We start from the raw sequence: 18,569 nt of genomic DNA on the forward strand, positions 1-18,569 counted from the left end.
GTCTCCTCTTCAGCGTTAGACAGGTCAGAGGTTACTATCCGTCTCCTCTTCAGCGTTAGACAGGTCAGAGGTTACTATCCGTCTCCTCTTCAGGGTTAGACAGGTCAGAGGTTACTATCCGTCTCCTCTTCAGCGTTAGACAGGTCAGAGGTTACTATCCGTCTCCTCTTCAGGGTTAGACAGGTCAGAGGTTACTATCCGTCTCCTCTTCAGCCTTAGACAGGTCAGAGGTTACTCTCCGTCTCCTCTTCAGCCTTAGACAGGTCAGAGGTTACTATCCGTCTCCTCTTCAGGGTTAGACAGGTCAGAGGTTACTATCCGTCTCCTCTTCAGCGTTAGACAGGTCAGAGGTTACTATCCGTCTCCTCTTCAGGGTTAGACAGGTCAGAGGTTACTATCCGTCTCCTCTTCAGCGTTAGACAGGTCAGAGGTTACTATCCGTCTCCTCTTCAGCGTTAGACAGGTCAGAGGTTACTATCCGTCTCCTCTTTAGGGTTAGACAGGTCAGAGGTTACTATCCGTCTCCTCTTCAGCGTTAGACAGGTCAGAGGTTACTATCCGTCTCCTCTTCAGCGTTAGACAGGTCAGAGGTTACTATCCGTCTCCTCTTCAGCCTTAGACAGGTCAGAGGTTACTATCCGTCTCCTCTTCAGCGTTAGACAGGTCAGAGGTTACTATCCATCTCCTCTTCAGCGTTAGACAGGTCAGAGGTTACTATCCGTCTCCTCTTCAGCGTTAGACAGGTCAGAGGTTACTATCCGTCTCCTCTTCAGGGTTAGACAGGTCAGAGGTTACTATCCGTCTCCTCTTCAGCCTTAGACAGGTCAGAGGTTACTATCCGTCTCCTCTTCAGCGTTAGACAGGTCAGAGGTTACTATCCGTCTCCTCTTCAGCGTTAGACAGGTCAGAGGTTACTATCCGTCTCCTCTTCAGGGTTAGACAGGTCAGAGGTTACTATCCGTCTCCTCTTCAGGGTTAGACAGGTCAGAGGTTACTATCCGTCTCCTCTTCAGGGTTAGACAGGTCAGAGGTTACTATCCGTCTCCTCTTCAGCGTTAGACAGGTCAGAGGTTACTATCCGTCTCCTCTTCAGGGTTAGACAGGTCAGAGGTTACTATCCGTCTCCTCTTCAGGGTTAGACAGGTCAGAGGTTACTATCCGTCTCCTCTTCAGGGTTAGACAGGTCAGAGGTTACTATCCGTCTCCTCTTCAGGGTTAGACAGGTCAGAGGTTACTCTCCGTCTCCTCTTCAGCGTTAGACAGGTCAGAGGTTACTATCCGTCTCCTCTTCAGCGTTAGACAGGTCAGAGGTTACTATCCGTCTCCTCTTCAGCCTTAGACAGGTCAGAGGTTACTATCCGTCTCCTCTTCAGCCTTAGACAGGTCAGAGGTTACTATCCGTCTCCTCTTCAGCCTTAGACAGGTCAGAGGTTACTATCCGTCTCCTCTTCAGCGTTAGACAGGTCAGAGGTTACTATCCGTCTCCTCTTCAGCGTTAGACAGGTCAGAGGTTACTATCCGTCTCCTCTTCAGCCTTAGACAGGTCAGAGGTTACTATCCGTCTCCTCTTCAGCCTTAGACAGGTCAGAGGTTACTATTCGTCTCCTCTTCAGCGTTAGACAGGTCAGAGGTTACTATCCGTCTCCTCTTCAGGGTTAGACAGGTCAGAGGTTACTATCCGTCTCCTCTTCAGCGTTAGACAGGTCAGAGGTTACTATCCGTCTCCTCTTCAGGGTTAGACAGGTCAGAGGTTACTATCCGTCTCCTCTTCAGCGTTAGACAGGTCAGAGGTTACTATCCGTCTCCTCTTCAGCGTTAGACAGGTCAGAGGTTACTATCCGTCTCCTCTTTAGGGTTAGACAGGTCAGAGGTTACTATCCGTCTCCTCTTCAGCGTTAGACAGGTCAGAGGTTACTATCCGTCTCCTCTTCAGGGTTAGACAGGTCAGAGGTTACTATCCGTCTCCTCTTCAGCCTTAGACAGGTCAGAGGTTACTATCCGTCTCCTCTTCAGCGTTAGACAGGTCAGAGGTTACTATCCGTCTCCTCTTCAGGGTTAGACAGGTCAGAGATTACTATCCGTCTCCTCTTCAGCCTTAGACAGGTCAGAGGTTACTATCCGTCTCCTCTTCAGCGTTAGACAGGTCAGAGGTTACTATCCGTCTCCTCTTCAGGGTTAGACAGGTCAGAGGTTACTATCCGTCTCCTCTTCAGGGTTAGACAGGTCAGAGGTTACTATCCGTCTCCTCTTCAGCGTTAGACAGGTCAGAGGTTACTATCCGTCTCCTCTTCAGCGTTAGACAGGTCAGAGGTTACTATCCGTCTCCTCTTCAGCGTTAGACAGGTCAGAGGTTACTATCCGTCTCCTCTTCAGGGTTAGACAGGTCAGAGGTTACTATCCGTCTCCTCTTCAGCGTTAGACAGGTCAGAGGTTATTATCCATCTCCTCTTCAGCGTTAGACAGGTCAGAGGTTACTATCCGTCTCCTCTTCAGCGTTAGACAGGTCAGAGGTTACTATCCGTCTCCTCTTCAGGGTTAGACAGGTCAGAGGTTACTATCCGTCTCCTCTTCAGCGTTAGACAGGTCAGAGGTTACTATCCGTCTCCTCTTCAGGGTTAGACAGGTCAGAGGTTACTATCCGTCTCCTCTTCAGGGTTAGACAGGTCAGAGGTTACTATCCGTCTCCTCTTCAGGGTTAGACAGGTCAGAGGTTACTATCCGTCTCCTCTTCAGCGTTAGACAGGTCAGAGGTTACTATCCGTCTCCTCTTCAGCGTTAGACAGGTCAGAGGTTACTATCCGTCTCCTCTTCAGCGTTAGACAGGTCAGAGGTTACTATCCGTCTCCTCTTCAGGGTTAGACAGGTCAGAGGTTACTATCCGTCTCCTCTTCAGCGTTAGACAGGTCAGAGGTTACTATCCGTCTCCTCTTCAGCGTTAGACAGGTCAGAGGTTACTATCCGTCTCCTCTTCAGCGTTAGACAGATCAGAGGTTACTATCCGTCTCCTCTTCAGGGTTAGACAGGTCAGAGGTTACTATCCGTCTCCTCTTCAGCGTTAGACAGGTCAGAGGTTACTATCCGTCTCCTCTTCAGGGTTAGACAGGTCAGAGGTTACTATCCGTCTCCTCATCAGGGTTAGACAGGTCAGAGGTTACTATCCGTCTCCTCTTCAGGGTTAGACAGGTCAGAGGTTACTATCCGTCTCCTCTTCAGGGTTAGACAGGTCAGAGGTTACTATCCGTCTCCTCTTCAGGGTTAGACAGGTCAGAGGTTACTATCCGTCTCCTCTTCAGCCTTAGACAGGTCAGAGGTTACTATCCGTCTCCTCTTCAGCGTTAGACAGGTCAGAGGTTACTATCCGTCTCCTCTTCAGCCTTAGACAGGTCAGAGGTTACTATCCGTCTCCTCTTCAGCCTTAGACAGGTCAGAGGTTACTATCCGTCTCCTCTTCAGCGTTAGACAGGTCAGAGGTTACTATCCGTCTCCTCTTCAGGGTTAGACAGGTCAGAGGTTACTCTCCGTCTCCTCTTCAGCCTTAGACAGGTCAGAGGTTACTATCCGTCTCCTCTTCAGCCTTAGACAGGTCAGAGGTTACTATCCGTCTCCTCTTCAGCGTTAGACAGGTCAGAGGTTACTATCCGTCTCCTCTTCATCGTTAGACAGGTCAGAGGTTACTATCCGTCTCCTCTTCAGGGTTAGACAGGTCAGAGGTTACTATCCGTCTCCTCTTCAGCGTTAGACAGGTCAGAGGTTACTATCCGTCTCCTCTTCAGCGTTAGACAGGTCAGAGGTTACTATCCGTCTCCTCTTCAGGGTTAGACAGGTCAGAGGTTACTATCCGTCTCCTCTTCAGCCTTAGACAGGTCAGAGGTTACTATCCGTCTCCTCTTCAGCCTTAGACAGGTCAGAGGTTACTATCCGTCTCCTCTTCAGCCTTAGACAGGTCAGAGGTTACTATCCGTCTCCTCTTCATCGTTAGACAGGTCAGAGGTTACTATCCGTCTCCTCTTCAGCCTTAGACAGGTCAGAGGTTACTATCCGTCTCCTCTTCAGCGTTAGACAGGTCAGAGGTTACTATCCGTCTCCTCTTCAGCGTTAGACAGGTCAGAGGTTACTATCCGTCTCCTCTTCAGATGTTCTTCATTATGTTCTCTGGTAAAACAGCTCTCCTCCACTGCGTCCCAAATGGCACCCTATTCCCTACATAGTGCACTACCTTTAACCAGGGCACTGAATAGGAAATAGGGTGCCGTTTGGGACACAGTCATAGTGTACAACCGCTCTTCTAGTATCAGTCATCGGTCTGGTCTTTCAGCACACTGTGTCATGGACACCTCATGAAACACTGGGTCCTTTTGTGTTAGCTATGAGATTGGTCTAGCAAATTAGTTTTGCTGACCCGAAACATGCTTTCAGTCTCTTAACTTTTCTTAGATTGGTTTCCTTATCCGTTTAATTAGATGTGTGCTTCCTCAGGTGTGTTGGCTTGACATAAATTCCATGCCAAATGAATCACGCCACATATCGAATTATTTAAGTCTAAAGTCTATTCCTGCAAAACAGCACAGTACACTTCTCTCTTTCACACCCGGTCTATAGACAGGTTAGCTGACAACGTCACCAAGAGAACGATGAATGCGCTTCGATGGGGCAAGAAGGCTGTGTGTTGTGAATCTGGATGGCCAGATATCTTAGTAACAATGATAAGAAGCCGCCATGTGGAGAATCTTAGGTTGCGCCGCCTCATGCGTGTGATAACGCTCTCGGTAGTCTTATGTGAACAAAACCTTTAAACAGGTCAACATTCACAAAGCCGCAGGGACAGATGGATTACCATGACGTGTACTCAAAGCATGCGCTGACCAACTGGCAAGTGTCTTCGCTGACATTTTCAACCTCTCCCTGACCGAGTCTGTAATGCTTACATGTTTCAAGCAGACCACCATAGTCCCTGTGCCCAAGGAAGCGAAGGTAACCTGCCTAAATGACTAGCACCCCATAGCACTCACATCGGTAGCCATGAAGTGCTTTGAAAGGCTGGTCATGGCTCACATCAACAGCATCCTCCCGGACACCCTAGACCCAGTCCAATTTGCCTACCACCCCAACAGATCCACAGATGACGCAATCGCACTCCACACTGCCCCTTTCCCACCTGGACAAAAGGAACACCTATGTGAGAATGCTGTTCATTGACTACAGCTCAGCGTTCAACACCATAGTGTCCTCAAAGCTCATCACTAAGCTAAGGATCCTGGGACTAAATACCTCCCTCTGCAACTGGATCCTGGACTTCCTGGCAGGCCGCCCCCAGGTGGGAGGAGTAGGTAACAACACCTCCGACACGCTGACCCTCAACACTGGGGCCCCTCAGGGGTGTGTACTTAATCCCCACTGCGTGGCCAAACACGACTCCAACACCATCATTAAGTTTGCTGATGACACAACGGTGGTAGGCCTGATCACCGACAACGATGAGACAGACTATAGGGAGGTCAGAGAACTGGCAGTGTGGTGCCAGGACAACAACCTCTCCCTCAACGTGAGCAAGACAAAGACGCTGATCGTAGATTACAGGAAAAGGAGGGCCGAACAGGCCCCCATTAACATCGACAGGGCTGTAGTGGAGCGGGTCGAGAGTTTCAAGTTCCTTGGTGTCCACGTCACCAACAAACTATCATGGTCCAAACACACAAGACAGTCGTGAAGACGGCACGACAACACCTTTTCCCCCTCAGGACACTGAAAAGATTTGGCATGGGTCCTCAGATCCTCAAAAGGTTCTACAGCTGCACCATCGAGAGCATCCTGACCGGTTGCATCACCGCCTGGTATGGCAACTGCTTGGCATCTGACCGTAAGGCGCTACAGAGGGTAGTGTGAACGGCCCAGTATATCACTGGAGCCAAGCTTCCTGCCATCCAGGACCTCTATAAAAGGCAGTGTCAGAGGAAAGCCCATAAAATTGTCAGAGACTTCAGTCATCCAAGTTAGAGACTGTTCTCTCTGCTGCCGCATGGCAAGCGGTACCGGAGCGCCAAGTCTAGGACCAAAAGGCTCCTCAACAGCTTCTACCCCCAAGCCATTAGACTGCTGAACAATTCATAAAATCGCCACCGGACAATTTACATTGACCCTCCCTTTTGTACACTGCTGCTACTCGCTGTTTGTTTGTTACCTATGCATAGTCACTTCGCCCCCACCTACATGTACAGATTACCTCAACTAGCCTGTACCCCTGCACACTGACTCGGTACTGGTGCCCCCTGTATAAAGCCTCGTTATTCTTATTCTGTTACTTTTTATTATTACTTTTTATTTTAGTCTTGAACTGCGCTTTTGGTTAAGGGCTTGTCATTAAGCATTTCACGGTAGAGTCTACAATTGTTGTATTCGGCGCATGTGACAAATAAAGTTTGATTTGAAGTGGTAGGCCACACAATCTCACAGAACGGGATCGCCGAGTGCTGAAGCGTGTAAAAATTGTCTGTCCTCGGTTGCAACACTCACTACCGAATTCCAAACTGCCTCTGGAAGCAACGTCGGCACAAGAACTGTTCGTCAGGTGCTTCATGAAATGGGTTTCCATGGCCGAGCAGCCGCACACAAGCCTAACATCACCATGCGCAATGCCAAGCATCGGCTGGAGTGGTGTAAAGCTCGATGCCGTTGGACTCTGGAGTGGTGTAAACACATTCTCTGGTGTGATGAATCACACTTCACCATATGGCTGTACGACAGACGAATCAGGGTTTGGCCGATGCCAGGAGAACGCTACCTGCCCGAATGCATAGCACCAACTGTAACGTTTGGTGGAGGAGGAATAATGGTCTGGGGCTGTTTTTCATGGTTCGAGCCCCTTTAGTTCCAGTGAAGGGAAATCTTAACGCAACAGCAAGTCCCCATAGCAACGTTCCAACATCTAGTGGGAAGCCTTCCCAGAAGAGTGGAGGCTGTTATAGCAGCAACGTTCCAACATCTAGTGGGAAGCCTTCCCTGAAGACTGGAGGCTGTTATAGCAGCAATGTTCCAACATCTAGTGGGAAGCCTTCCCAGAAGACTGGAGGCTGTTATAGCAGCAATGTTCCAACATCTAGTGGGAAGCCTTCCCAGAAGAGTGGAGTCTGTTATAGCAGCAATGTTCCAACATCTAGTGGGAAGCCTTCCCAGAAGAGTGGAGGCTGTTATAGCAGCAATGTTCCAACATCTAGTGGGAAGCCTTCCCTGAAGAGTGGAGGCTGTTATAGCAGCAATGTTCCAACATCTAGCGGAAAGCCTTCCCAGAAGAGTGGAGGCTGTTATAGCAGCAATGTTCCAACATCTAGCGGAAAGCCTTCCCTGAAGACTGGAGGCTGTTATAGCAACAAAGGGGGAACATCTCCATATTAATGCCCATGATTTTGAAGGAGATGTCCGAGCAGGTGTCCACATACTTTTGGTCATGTGGTGTATTTTAAATGGGAAATAGGATGACTGTGCAGGACATTCATGTTTGGACTAATAAATGAATGATACGTACCTATTGATTATTACAGAATATAACTTTTATAAATGCCTCATGGGCTTAGTTCAACTGTCGAACCCCATCAGAACCCAAAATATAAGCTTGTTTTTATATTGATTTAGGAATAGTTGTCAACAGTCTAAGTCAACCCCATCTGTTTTTCCCCATAGTTGCACACGCCTCGGTTTTGTTGCTAAACAACCAACCCATCTATTTCTGCCCTAAATTATTATATGCCAACAATGCAGATTAACACTGCTGGTCTCCTAGGCAACATGGTCTCCTAGGCAACATGGTCTCCTAGGCAACATGCTGTATGTATTGTTTTGGTTTTGATTATCTGAAAAGAGATCAATACCATCAGCCATCAGGAAAACACAAGGGGAGAGAGAGAGATCAATACCATCAGCCATCAGGAAAACACAAGGGGAGAGAGAGATCAATACCATCAGCCATCAGGAAAACACAAGGGGAGAGAGATCAATACCATCAGCCATCAGGAAAACACAAGGGGAGAGAGATAGAGATCAATACCATCAGCCATCAGGAAAACACAAGGGGAGAGAGAGAGAGATCAATACCATCAGCCATCAGGAAAACACAAGGGGAGAGAGAGATCAATACCATCAGCCATCAGGAAAACACAAGGGGAGAGAGAGAGAGATCAATACCATCAGCCATCAGGAAAACACAAGGGGAGAGAGAGAGAGATCAATACCATCAGCTATCAGGAAAACACAAGGGGAGAGAGAGAGAGATCAATACCATCAGCCATCAGGAAAACACAAGGGGAGAGAGATCAATACCATCAGCCATCAGGAAAACACAAGGGGAGAGAGATCAATACCATCAGCCATCAGGAAAACACAAGGAGAGAGATCAATACCATCAGCCATCAGGAAAACACAAGGAGAGAGATCAATACCATCAGCCATCAGGAAAACACAAGGGGAGAGAGAGATCAATACCATCAGCCATCAGGAAAACACAAGGAGAGAGATCAATACCATCAGCCATCAGGAAAACACAAGGAGAGAGATCAATACCATCAGCCATCAGGAAAACACAAGGAGAGAGATCAATACCATCAGCCATCAGGAAAACACAAGGGGAGAGAGAGATCAATACCATCAGCCATCAGGAAAACACAAGGAGAGAGAGATCAATACCATCAGCCATCAGGAAAACACAAGGGGAGAGAGAGAGATCAATACCATCAGCCATCAGGAAAACACAAGGGGAGAGAGATCAATACCATTAGCCATCAGGAAAACACACAGAGAGAGAGAGAGATCAATACCATCAGCCATCAGGAAAACACAAGGGGAGAGAGATCAATACCATCAGCCATCAGGAAAACACAAGGGGAGAGAGATCAATACCATCAGCCATCAGGAAAACAAGGGGAGAGAGAGATCAATACCATCAGCCATCAGGAAAACACAAGGGGAGAGAGAGATCAATACCATCAGCCATCAGGAAAACACAAGGGGAGAGAGAGATCAATACCATCAGCCATCAGGAAAACACAAGGGGAGAGATCAATACCATCAGCCATCGGGAAAACACAAGGGGAGAGAGAGATCAATACCATCAGCCATCAGGAAAACACACGGAGAGAGAGAGATCAATACCATCAGCCATCAGGAAAACACACGGAGAGAGAGAGATCAATACCATCAGCCATCAGGAAAACACAAGGGGAGAGAGAGATCAATACCATCAGCCATCAGGAAAACACAAGGGGAGAGAGATAGAGATCAATACCATCAGCCATCAGGAAAACACACGGAGAGAGAGAGAGATCAATACCATCAGCCATCAGGAAAACACAAGGGGAGAGAGAGATCAATACCATCAGCCATCAGGAAAACACACGGAGAGAGAGAGATCAATACCATCAGCCATCAGGAAAACACACGGAAAGAGAGAGAGATCAATACCATCAGCCATCAGGAAAACACAAGGGGAGAGAGAGATCAATACCATCAGCCATCAGGAAAACACACGGAGAGAGAGAGATCAATACCATCAGCCATCAGGAAAACACAAGGGGAGAGAGAGATCAATACCATCAGCCATCAGGAAAACACAAGGGGAGAGAGAGATCAATACCATCAGCCATCAGGAAAACACACGGAGAGAGAGAGAGATCAATACCATCAGCCATCAGGAAAACACAAGGGGAGAGAGAGATCAATACCATCAGCCATCAGGAAAACACACGGAGAGAGAGAGATCAATACCATCAGCCATCAGGAAAACACAAGGGTAGAGAGAGATCAATACCATCAGCCATCAGGAAAACACAAGGGGAGAGAGATAGAGATCAATACCATCAGCCATCAGGAAAACACACGGAGAGAGAGAGATCAATACCATCAGCCATCAGGAAAACACAAGGGGAGAGAGAGATCAATACCATCAGCCATCAGGAAAACACAAGGGGAGAGAGAGATCAATACCATCAGCCATCAGGAAAACACAAGGGGAGAGAGATAGAGATCAATACCATCAGCCATCAGGAAAACACACGGAGAGAGAGAGAGATCAATACCATCAGCCATCAGGAAAACACACGGAGAGAGAGAGATCAATACCATCAGCCATCAGGAAAACACAAGGGGAGAGAGAGATCAATACCATCAGCCATCAGGAAAACACAAGGGGAGAGAGAGAGAGATCAATACCATCAGCCATCAGGAAAACACAAGGAGAGAGAGAGAAAGACTGTTATGACAGGCCCAAAATAGACGAATGAGTGCAAATGATTTTTTAAAGCTCCCTTTCCATCTCTCCATCCTCCCTCTCCTGTCCTCGCTCCGTCTCTCCATCCTCCCTCTCCTGTCCTCGCTCCGTCTCTCCATCCTGCCTCTCCTGTCCTCGCTCCGTCTCTCCATCCTCCCTCTCCTGTCCTCGCTCCGTCTCTCCATCCTCCCTCTCCTGTCCTCGCTCCGTCTCTCCATCCTCCCTCTCCTGTCCTCGCTCCGTCTCTCCATCCTGCCTCTCCTCGCTGCGTCGTCACTAATTGCCAGACGGCCTCAGAGTTAGAGGAGCTGAAGGAAAGTGTCACCCGGTCGTACATACTTTCTTTCCTCCTGCCTTGGAGAGACTGATCAGGAGGTAGGAAACTGACATAAGAGGGTAAGAGAGAGAGAGAGGAAGGACGTGGCTGATGTAAACAGATTCTTCTGTTCTCTTTATTCGTCTGTTCTTCTGATCCCTCTCTCCATCGCCTGCCTGCAGAACTGAGGTACAAAGTAGTCTTACGCATTTTCTCTCTTCCCCTCTCTCTCTCCATCACTCTCTCATTCTCTCTCCTCTCCATCTCTCATTTTCTCTCTCTCCATCTCTCTACCTCATTTTCTCTCTCCATCTCTCTCTCGCTCATTCCCTCTCCTCTCCATCCCTCTCTCTCTCATTCTCTCTGCTCTCCATCCCTCTCTCTCTCGTTACCTCTCCTCTCATCCCTCTCCTCTCATCCCTCTCTCTCTCCATCCCTCTCTCTCTCCATCCCTCTCTCTCTCCTCTCCATCCCTCTCTCTCCACCCCTCTCTCTCTCTCCTCTCCCCCCCCCCCCCTCTCTCTCCCTCTGTAGAGTACGGAGCAGGTCGCAGCGTTCTGTCGCAGTCTCCATGACATGAATCCGTCTGAGTGTGCCACAAGTTCCTCCTCCCCCAGCCTGGAGTCGCCCTTCCCTCCGCCCGCCACCGGCACCGCCACCCGTCAGCTCTCTGACGCCGACAAGCTACGCAAAGTCATCTGTGAGCTCGTGGAGACCGAACGCACCTATGTCAAAGTCAGTACTACATCTCTGGTGTGTGTGTGTGGGGGGGGTGTTTGTGTTTGTGGGGGGGGGGGGGTGTTGGTGTGTGTGTGTGTGTGTGTGTGTGTGTGTGTTCTCCAAGTGAAGAATTCAGATGCATCTGTGTTTCTACCCCAGGAGACCTATAGGCACACTGCTGTGCCCTTGGCAGACTGACAGACAGACATACTACCAACTCATTCTGTACAGGACACATGGCAGACTGACAGACAGACATACTGACTTACCCATTCTGTACAGGACAAATGGCAGACTGACAGACAGACATACTACCAACTCATTCTGTACAGGACACATGGCAGACTGACATACAGACATACTGACTAACCCATTCTGTACAGGACAAATGGCAGACAGACATACAGACATACTGACTAACCCATTCTGTACAGGACACATGGCAGACTGACATACAGACATACTGACTAACCCATTCTGTACAGGACAAATGGCAGACAGACAGACAGACTTTCCTAGCCCCATTTTGTACAGGACACATGTGACTGGGCAGAGTTATATCTGGGTTACCGATCACAGCAATACGTAGTATATTGTATAACTGGGTTATAGAATATAGCAAAGCAATACATATTACAGTATAATAACTGGATTACAGAAAAGCTCTGAGATATCAAAGCAAACCCACAATATAACCTCAATACATATGTAATCTGATCTAACTAGAAACAGAGATATTATGTAATCTGATCTAACTAGAAACAGAGATATTAATATGTAATCTGATCTAACTAGAAACAGAGATATTAATATGTAAACTGATCTAATTAGAAACAGAGATATTAATATGTAATCTGATCTAACTAGAAACAGAGATATTATGTAATCTGATCTAACTAGAAACAGAGATATTAATATGTAATCTGATCTAACTAGAAACAGAGATATTAATATGTAAACTGATCTAATTAGAAACAGAGATATTAATATGTCATCCGATCTAATTAGAAACAGAGATATTAATATGTAAACTGATCTAACTAGAAACAGAGATATTAATATGTAATCTGATTTAATTAGAAACAGAGATATTACTTGACAGAGATGTCATAATACTTTAACAAACCCGGTCAGTGTGAAACCTAGAGAATGAAGAATCTATATCTTTACATGTGATTAGGAACAGTATTATTTTAACAGTTGAATACCTTGGTTGTGATCAGAGATGTTAAATCTGCCATTTAAGCCAGAGTGTATTCTATTCTAATTGTATCCATTTATTTTTTAATTTTCTTTAACCTTTCTTTAACTATCCCTGTGAGTGTGTGTGTCTGTTTGTGTTCAGCACCCTAATCAAGCCTGATTCACTCTTGTCTACGCAGGATCTTCATTGTCTCATCGGGAGGTATTTAACCCCACTACAGAAGGAGACCTGCCTCACTCAGGATGAGGTATGACTGACACACACGCACGCACACACACACACACACACACACACACACACACACACACACACACTCACACTCACACACTCTCACACTCACACTCACACTCACACTCACACTCACACTCACACTCACACTCACACACTCTCACACTCTCTCTCTCTCACACACTCACACACACACACACTCACACACTCACACTCTCTCTCTCTCTCTCTCACACACTCACACACTCACACACACACACACACACACACACACACACACACACACACACACACACACACACACACGGAGCCATACTGTAGCTTAAATGTATCTGGTACTAAAATGTTTCTTAGAATGGCTGTTGCGTAACCGTGTGCTGTGTGTAGGAGAGGGAGGGAGGACGAGAGAGGACGGGAGGGAGGGAGGGTGGACGAGAGAGAGAGAGGGAGGGAGGGTGGACGAGAGGACGGGAGGGAGGGTGAGAAAGGACGAGAGAGAGGGAGAGTGAGAGAGGGAGGGAGGGAGGACGAGAGAGAGGGAGGGAGGGAGGACGAGAGGGAGGGAGGGCGAGAGAGAGAGAGGGTGGGAGGGAGGGCGAGAGAGATGGACTGAGGGTGAGAGGGAGGGCGAGAGAGAGAGAGGGAGGGAGGGAGGGTGAGAGAGATGGACTGAGGGTGAGAGGGAGGGCGAGAGAGAGAGAGGGTGGGAGGGAGGGCGAGAGAGATGGACTGAGGGTGAGAGGGAGGGCGAGAGAGAGAGAGGGAGGGAGGGAGGGTGAGAGGGAGGTAGATTAGGATGTTTAAAGAGAGAAGAGGAAGAGAGAGCTGTAAGGTTGACACTGTGATGTTGATGGAACACAGATGGTTCTATTGCTTTATTAGGATCTCCTCACTTCAACACCCTCACTGTTGCAGCCTGAATGCAGCCCTATCTCCTATCTAGTGCACAATATAGGTAGTAGGATGCCATTTTGGGATGCATACCTCTCAATGTAATTGGACCCTTGAGTTGTATGTAATTCATTGATGTATTGAGAAATAATATATTTCCCTTCTTTGTTCCAGCTGGACATTCTGATTGGGAACCTGCCTGAGATGGTCGAGTTCCAGGTGGAATTCCTGAAGACTCTAGAAGACGGGACCAGATTGGTTCCAGACTTGGAGAAGCTGGAGAGAGTGGACCAGTTCAAGGTACAAAATAACACCCTGCCTCGAACGACAAAATAACACCCTGCCTGGAATGACAAAATAACACCCTGCCTCGAACGACAAAATAACACCCTGCCTCGAACGACAAAATAACACCCTGCCTGGAACGACAAAATAACACCCTGCCTGGAATGACAAAATAACACCCTGCCTGGAACGACAAAATAACACCCTGCCTGGAACGACAAAATAACACCCTGCCTGGAACCACAAAATAACACACTGCCTCGAACGACAAAATAACACCCTGCCTGGAACGACAAAATAACACCCTGCCTGGAATGACAAAATAACACCCTGCCTCGAACGACAAAATAACACCCTGCCTGGAACCACAAAATAACACCCTGCCTGGAACGACAAAATAACACCCTGCCTGGAATGACAAAATAACACCCTGCCTCGAACGACAAAATAACACCCTGCCTGGAACCACAAAATAACACCCTGCCTGGAACGACAAAATAACACCCTGCCTGGAACCACAAAATAACACCCTGCCTGGAACGACAAAATAACACCCTGCCTGGAATGACAAAATAACACCCTGCCTGGAACGACAAAATAACACCCTGCCTGGAACGACAAAATAACACCCTGCCTCGAACCACAAAATAACACCCTGCCTCGAACGACAAAATAACACCCTGCCTCGAACCACAAAATAACACCCTGCCTGGAACGACAAAATAACACCCTGCCTGGAACGACAAAATAACACCCTGCCTGGAACGACAAAATAACACCCTGCCTCGAATGACAAAATAACACCCTGCCTGGAACGACAAAATAACACCCTGCCTCGAACCACAAAATAACACCCTGCCTCGAACGACAAAATAACTGCCTGCCTGGAACGACAAAATAACACCCTGCCTCGAACGACAAAATAACAGCCTGCCTCGAACCACAAAATAACACCCTGCCTCGAACGACAAAATAACAGCCTGCCTGGAACGACAAAATAACACCCTGCCTCGAACCACAAAATAACAGCCTGCCTCGAACGACAAAATAACACCCTGCCTCGAACGACAAAATATCACCCTGCCTCAAACGACAAAATAACACCCTGCCTCGAATGAAAAGAGGGATCTTCCCGGAACAACAAAATAACATGCTTCCTGAAATGAAATACGGCTCTGCTTGGATGCAAATAGCAGCCTGGCTGGAACGAGCGTCAAACCTACATCTGGCATTTTAACTGTCCGGCCGCTTCCAAAAACACATTGTGTAACCGCGCCTCTCTCTCTCCTGTCCTCAGAAAATCCTCTTCTCTCTAGGAGGGTCCTTCCTGTACTACGCAGACCGGTTCAAGATCTACAGCGCTTTCTGCGCCAGCCACACCAAAGTCCCCAAGGTGCTCGTAAAGGGTGAGTTAAACACAGTGTGTGTGTGTGTGTGTGTGTGTGTGTGTGTGTGTGTGTGTGTGTGTGTGTGTGTGTGTGTGTGTGTGTGTGTGTGTGTGTGTCCAAGGCGCTCGTGAAAGGTGAGTTAAACACAGTGTGTGTGTGTGTGTCCAAGGTGCTCATACAGGGTTAATACACCTGAAGCATTCCTCCGATTTCACCGGGCCTCAGTGATCTTTAAGGGGTCCCCGATATGCCCTCTTCATAGCTATAGCAGGTCTGTTAGGACAGTGTTGAATAACCTCTTCATAGCTATAGCAGGTCTGTTAGGACAGTGTTGAATGACCTCTTCATAGCGATAGCAGGTCTGTTAGGACAGTGTTGAATAACCTCTTCATAGCTATAGCAGGTCTGTTAGGACAGTGTTGAATGACCTCTTCATAGCTATAGCAGGTCTGTTAGGACAGTGTTGAATGACCTCTTCATAGCTATAGCAGGTCTGTTAGGACAGTGTTGAATGACCTCTTCATAGCGATAGCAGGTCTGTTAGGACAGTGTTGAATGACCTCTTCATAGCTATAGCAGGTCTGTTAGGACAGTGTTGAATAACCTCTTCATAGCAATAGCAGGTCTGTTAGGACAGTGTTGAATGCCCTCTTCGAGACTGGAGGGTGGGGTGGCGAATCATTTCCGGGGGGGGGGGGGGGGGGGGGGACTGAATCAAGACCGGAGTGGTGGAGACCGAATCATGACCAAGACCAGGGGGGGGACCGAATCAAGACCCCCCCCCCCCCCGGTCTTGGTCATGATTCGGTCCCCCCCCCCCCGGGGTCTTGATTCGGCCCCCCCCCCCCCCCCCCCCGGTCTTGGTCATGATTCGGTCTCCACCACTCCGGTCTTGAATACTGCTGAATATTCAACCCCACAGAAGAGATGTGTTATTTTATGACAGTACACTTTGTTAACAGATCCCATCAGACACATTCCACGGAGGGCCGAGTGTCTGCGGGGGTTTTTGCTCCTCCTTTGTACCTGATTGAAGAATTGAGGAAATAACTCTCCCTCACCTGATTATCTAGGTATTAATTGAAAGGAAAAACCTGCAGACACGAGGCCATTCCATGTAGAATGAGTTTGACACCCCTGACGCAAGAGCATGGTAACAGCAAACAGTCGGGGGACTTCTCTATGTCGGATGTTATTTAATCATCCAGCTCCTCTGAAACATTTGGAGGTTATGTGTATTAAACCTCCCCTCTCATTGCATCTAGCTAAGACCGATGCAGACTTCAAGGCGTTTCTGGAAGAGAGAAACCCTAAACAGCAACACTCCTCAACCCTGGAGTCCTACCTGATCAAACCCATCCAGAGAGTCCTGAAGTACCCACTGCTACTGAGAGAGCTGTACTCACTGACTGACCCCGACAGTGAAGAACACTATCACCTGAATGGTAAGGAGGGAGGCAGGGAGGGTGGATGGATGGATGGATGGGAGGGTGGATGGATGGATGGATGGGTGGATGGTTAGGAGGGTGGTTGGGTGGACGGTTAGGAGGGTGGTTGGGAGGGTGGATGGGTGATTGGATGGTTGGGAGGGTGGATGGATGGATGAATGGGTGGATGGTTAGGAGGGTGGGTGGGTGGTTGGGAGGGTGGTTGGGTGGGTGGGTGGGTGGATGGTTGGTTGGTTGGGAAGGTGGATGGATGGATGGTTGAGAGGGTGGTTGGGAGGGTGGTTGGGTGGGTGGGTGGGTGGGTGGATGGTTGGTTGGGAGGGTGGATGGATAGTTAGGTGGGTGGTTGGGTGGGTGGATGGTTGGTTGGGAGGGTGGATGGATGAATGAATGGTTGGTTGGGAGGGTGGATGGATGAATGGTTGGTTGGGAGGGTGGATGGATAGTTAGGTGGGTGGTTGGGTGGGTGGATGGATGGTTGGTTGGGAGGGTGGATGGATGAATGGTTGGTTGGGAGGGTGGATGGATGAATGGTTGGTTGGGAGGGTGGATGGATGGATAGTTAGGTGGGTGGTTGGGTGGGTGGATGGTTGGTTGGTTGGGAGGGTGGATGGATAGTTAGGAGGGTGGTTGGGTGGGTGGATGGTTGGTTGGTTGGGAGGAGGGATGGATAGTTAGGAGGGTGGTTGGGTGGGTGGGTGGGTGGATGGTTGGTTGGGAGGGTGGATGGATGAATGGTTGGTTGGGAGGGTGGATGGATGAATGGTTGGTTGGGAGGGTGGATGGATGGATAGTTAGGTGGGTGGTTGGGTGGGTGGATGGTTGGTTGGTTGGGAGGGTGGATGGATGAATGGTTGGTTGGGAGGGTGGATGGATTGGAGGGTAGATGGATAGTTAGGAGGGTGGTTGGATGGATGGTTGGGAGGGTGGATGGATGGATGGGAGGGTCGATGGTTAGGAGGGTGGTTGGATGGATGGTTGGGAGGGTGGATGGATGAATGGTTGGTTGGGAGGGTGGATGGATAGTTAGGTGGGTGGTTGGGTGGGTGGATGGTTGGTTGGGAGGGTGGATGGATGAATGGTTGGTTGGGAGGGTGGATGGATGAATGGTTGGTTGGGAGGGTGGATGGATAGTTAGGTGGGTGGTTGGGTGGGTGGATGGTTGGTTGGTTGGGAGGTTGGATGGATAGTTAGGAGGGTGGTTGGGTGGGTGGTTGGGTGGGTGGATGGTTGGTTGGGAGGGTGGATGGATAGTTAGGAGGGTGGTTGGGTGGATGGTTGGTTGGTTGGGAGGGTGGATGGATGAATGGTTGGTTGGGGGGGGGGGATGGATGAATGAATGGTTGGTTGGGAGGGTGGATGGATGGATAGTTAGGTGGATGGTTGGGTGGGTGGATGGTTGGTTGGTTGGTTGGTTGGTTGGGAGGGTGGATGGATGGATGAATGGTTGGTTGGGAGGGTGGATGGATAGATGGTTAGGAGGGTGGGTGGATTGGAGGGTAGATGGATAGATGGTTAGGAGGGTGGTTGGATAGTTAGGTGGGTGGTTGGGTGGATAGATGGATGGTTAGGAGGGTGGTTGGGTGGATAGATGGATGGTTAGGAGGGTGGTTGGGTGGGTGGGTGGGTGGGTGGATGGTTAGGAGGGTGGATGGATGGATGGTTGGATGGTTGGTTAGGAGGGTGGTTGGGAGGGTGGATGGATGGATGGTTAGGAGGGTGGATGGATGGATGGGAGGGTCGATGGTTAGGAGGGTGGTTGGATGGATGGTTGGGAGGGTGGTTGGGTGGATGGATGGGTGGGTAGTGGGTGGATAATGTGAGAGAGCATTACCAT

The 18,569-nt window shown here is 48.9% G+C and overlaps 1 protein-coding gene across 1 annotated transcript in view; it reads left to right on the forward strand.

The window, feature by feature from the left end:
- LOC129843364 (rho guanine nucleotide exchange factor TIAM1-like) overlaps positions 1-18,569 on the forward strand; it is a 127,782-nt gene that overhangs the window by 90,216 nt on the left and 18,997 nt on the right. The window contains 5 exon segments of the mRNA XM_055912064.1: positions 11,103-11,303; positions 12,671-12,739; positions 13,786-13,911; positions 15,194-15,302; positions 16,550-16,729. Of these exon segments, the coding sequence (XP_055768039.1) occupies positions 11,103-11,303; positions 12,671-12,739; positions 13,786-13,911; positions 15,194-15,302; positions 16,550-16,729 (685 nt within the window).

Source organism: Salvelinus fontinalis, unplaced genomic scaffold, assembly GCF_029448725.1.
Source record: "Salvelinus fontinalis isolate EN_2023a unplaced genomic scaffold, ASM2944872v1 scaffold_0126, whole genome shotgun sequence".
Lineage (NCBI taxonomy): Eukaryota > Metazoa > Chordata > Actinopteri > Salmoniformes > Salmonidae > Salvelinus > Salvelinus fontinalis.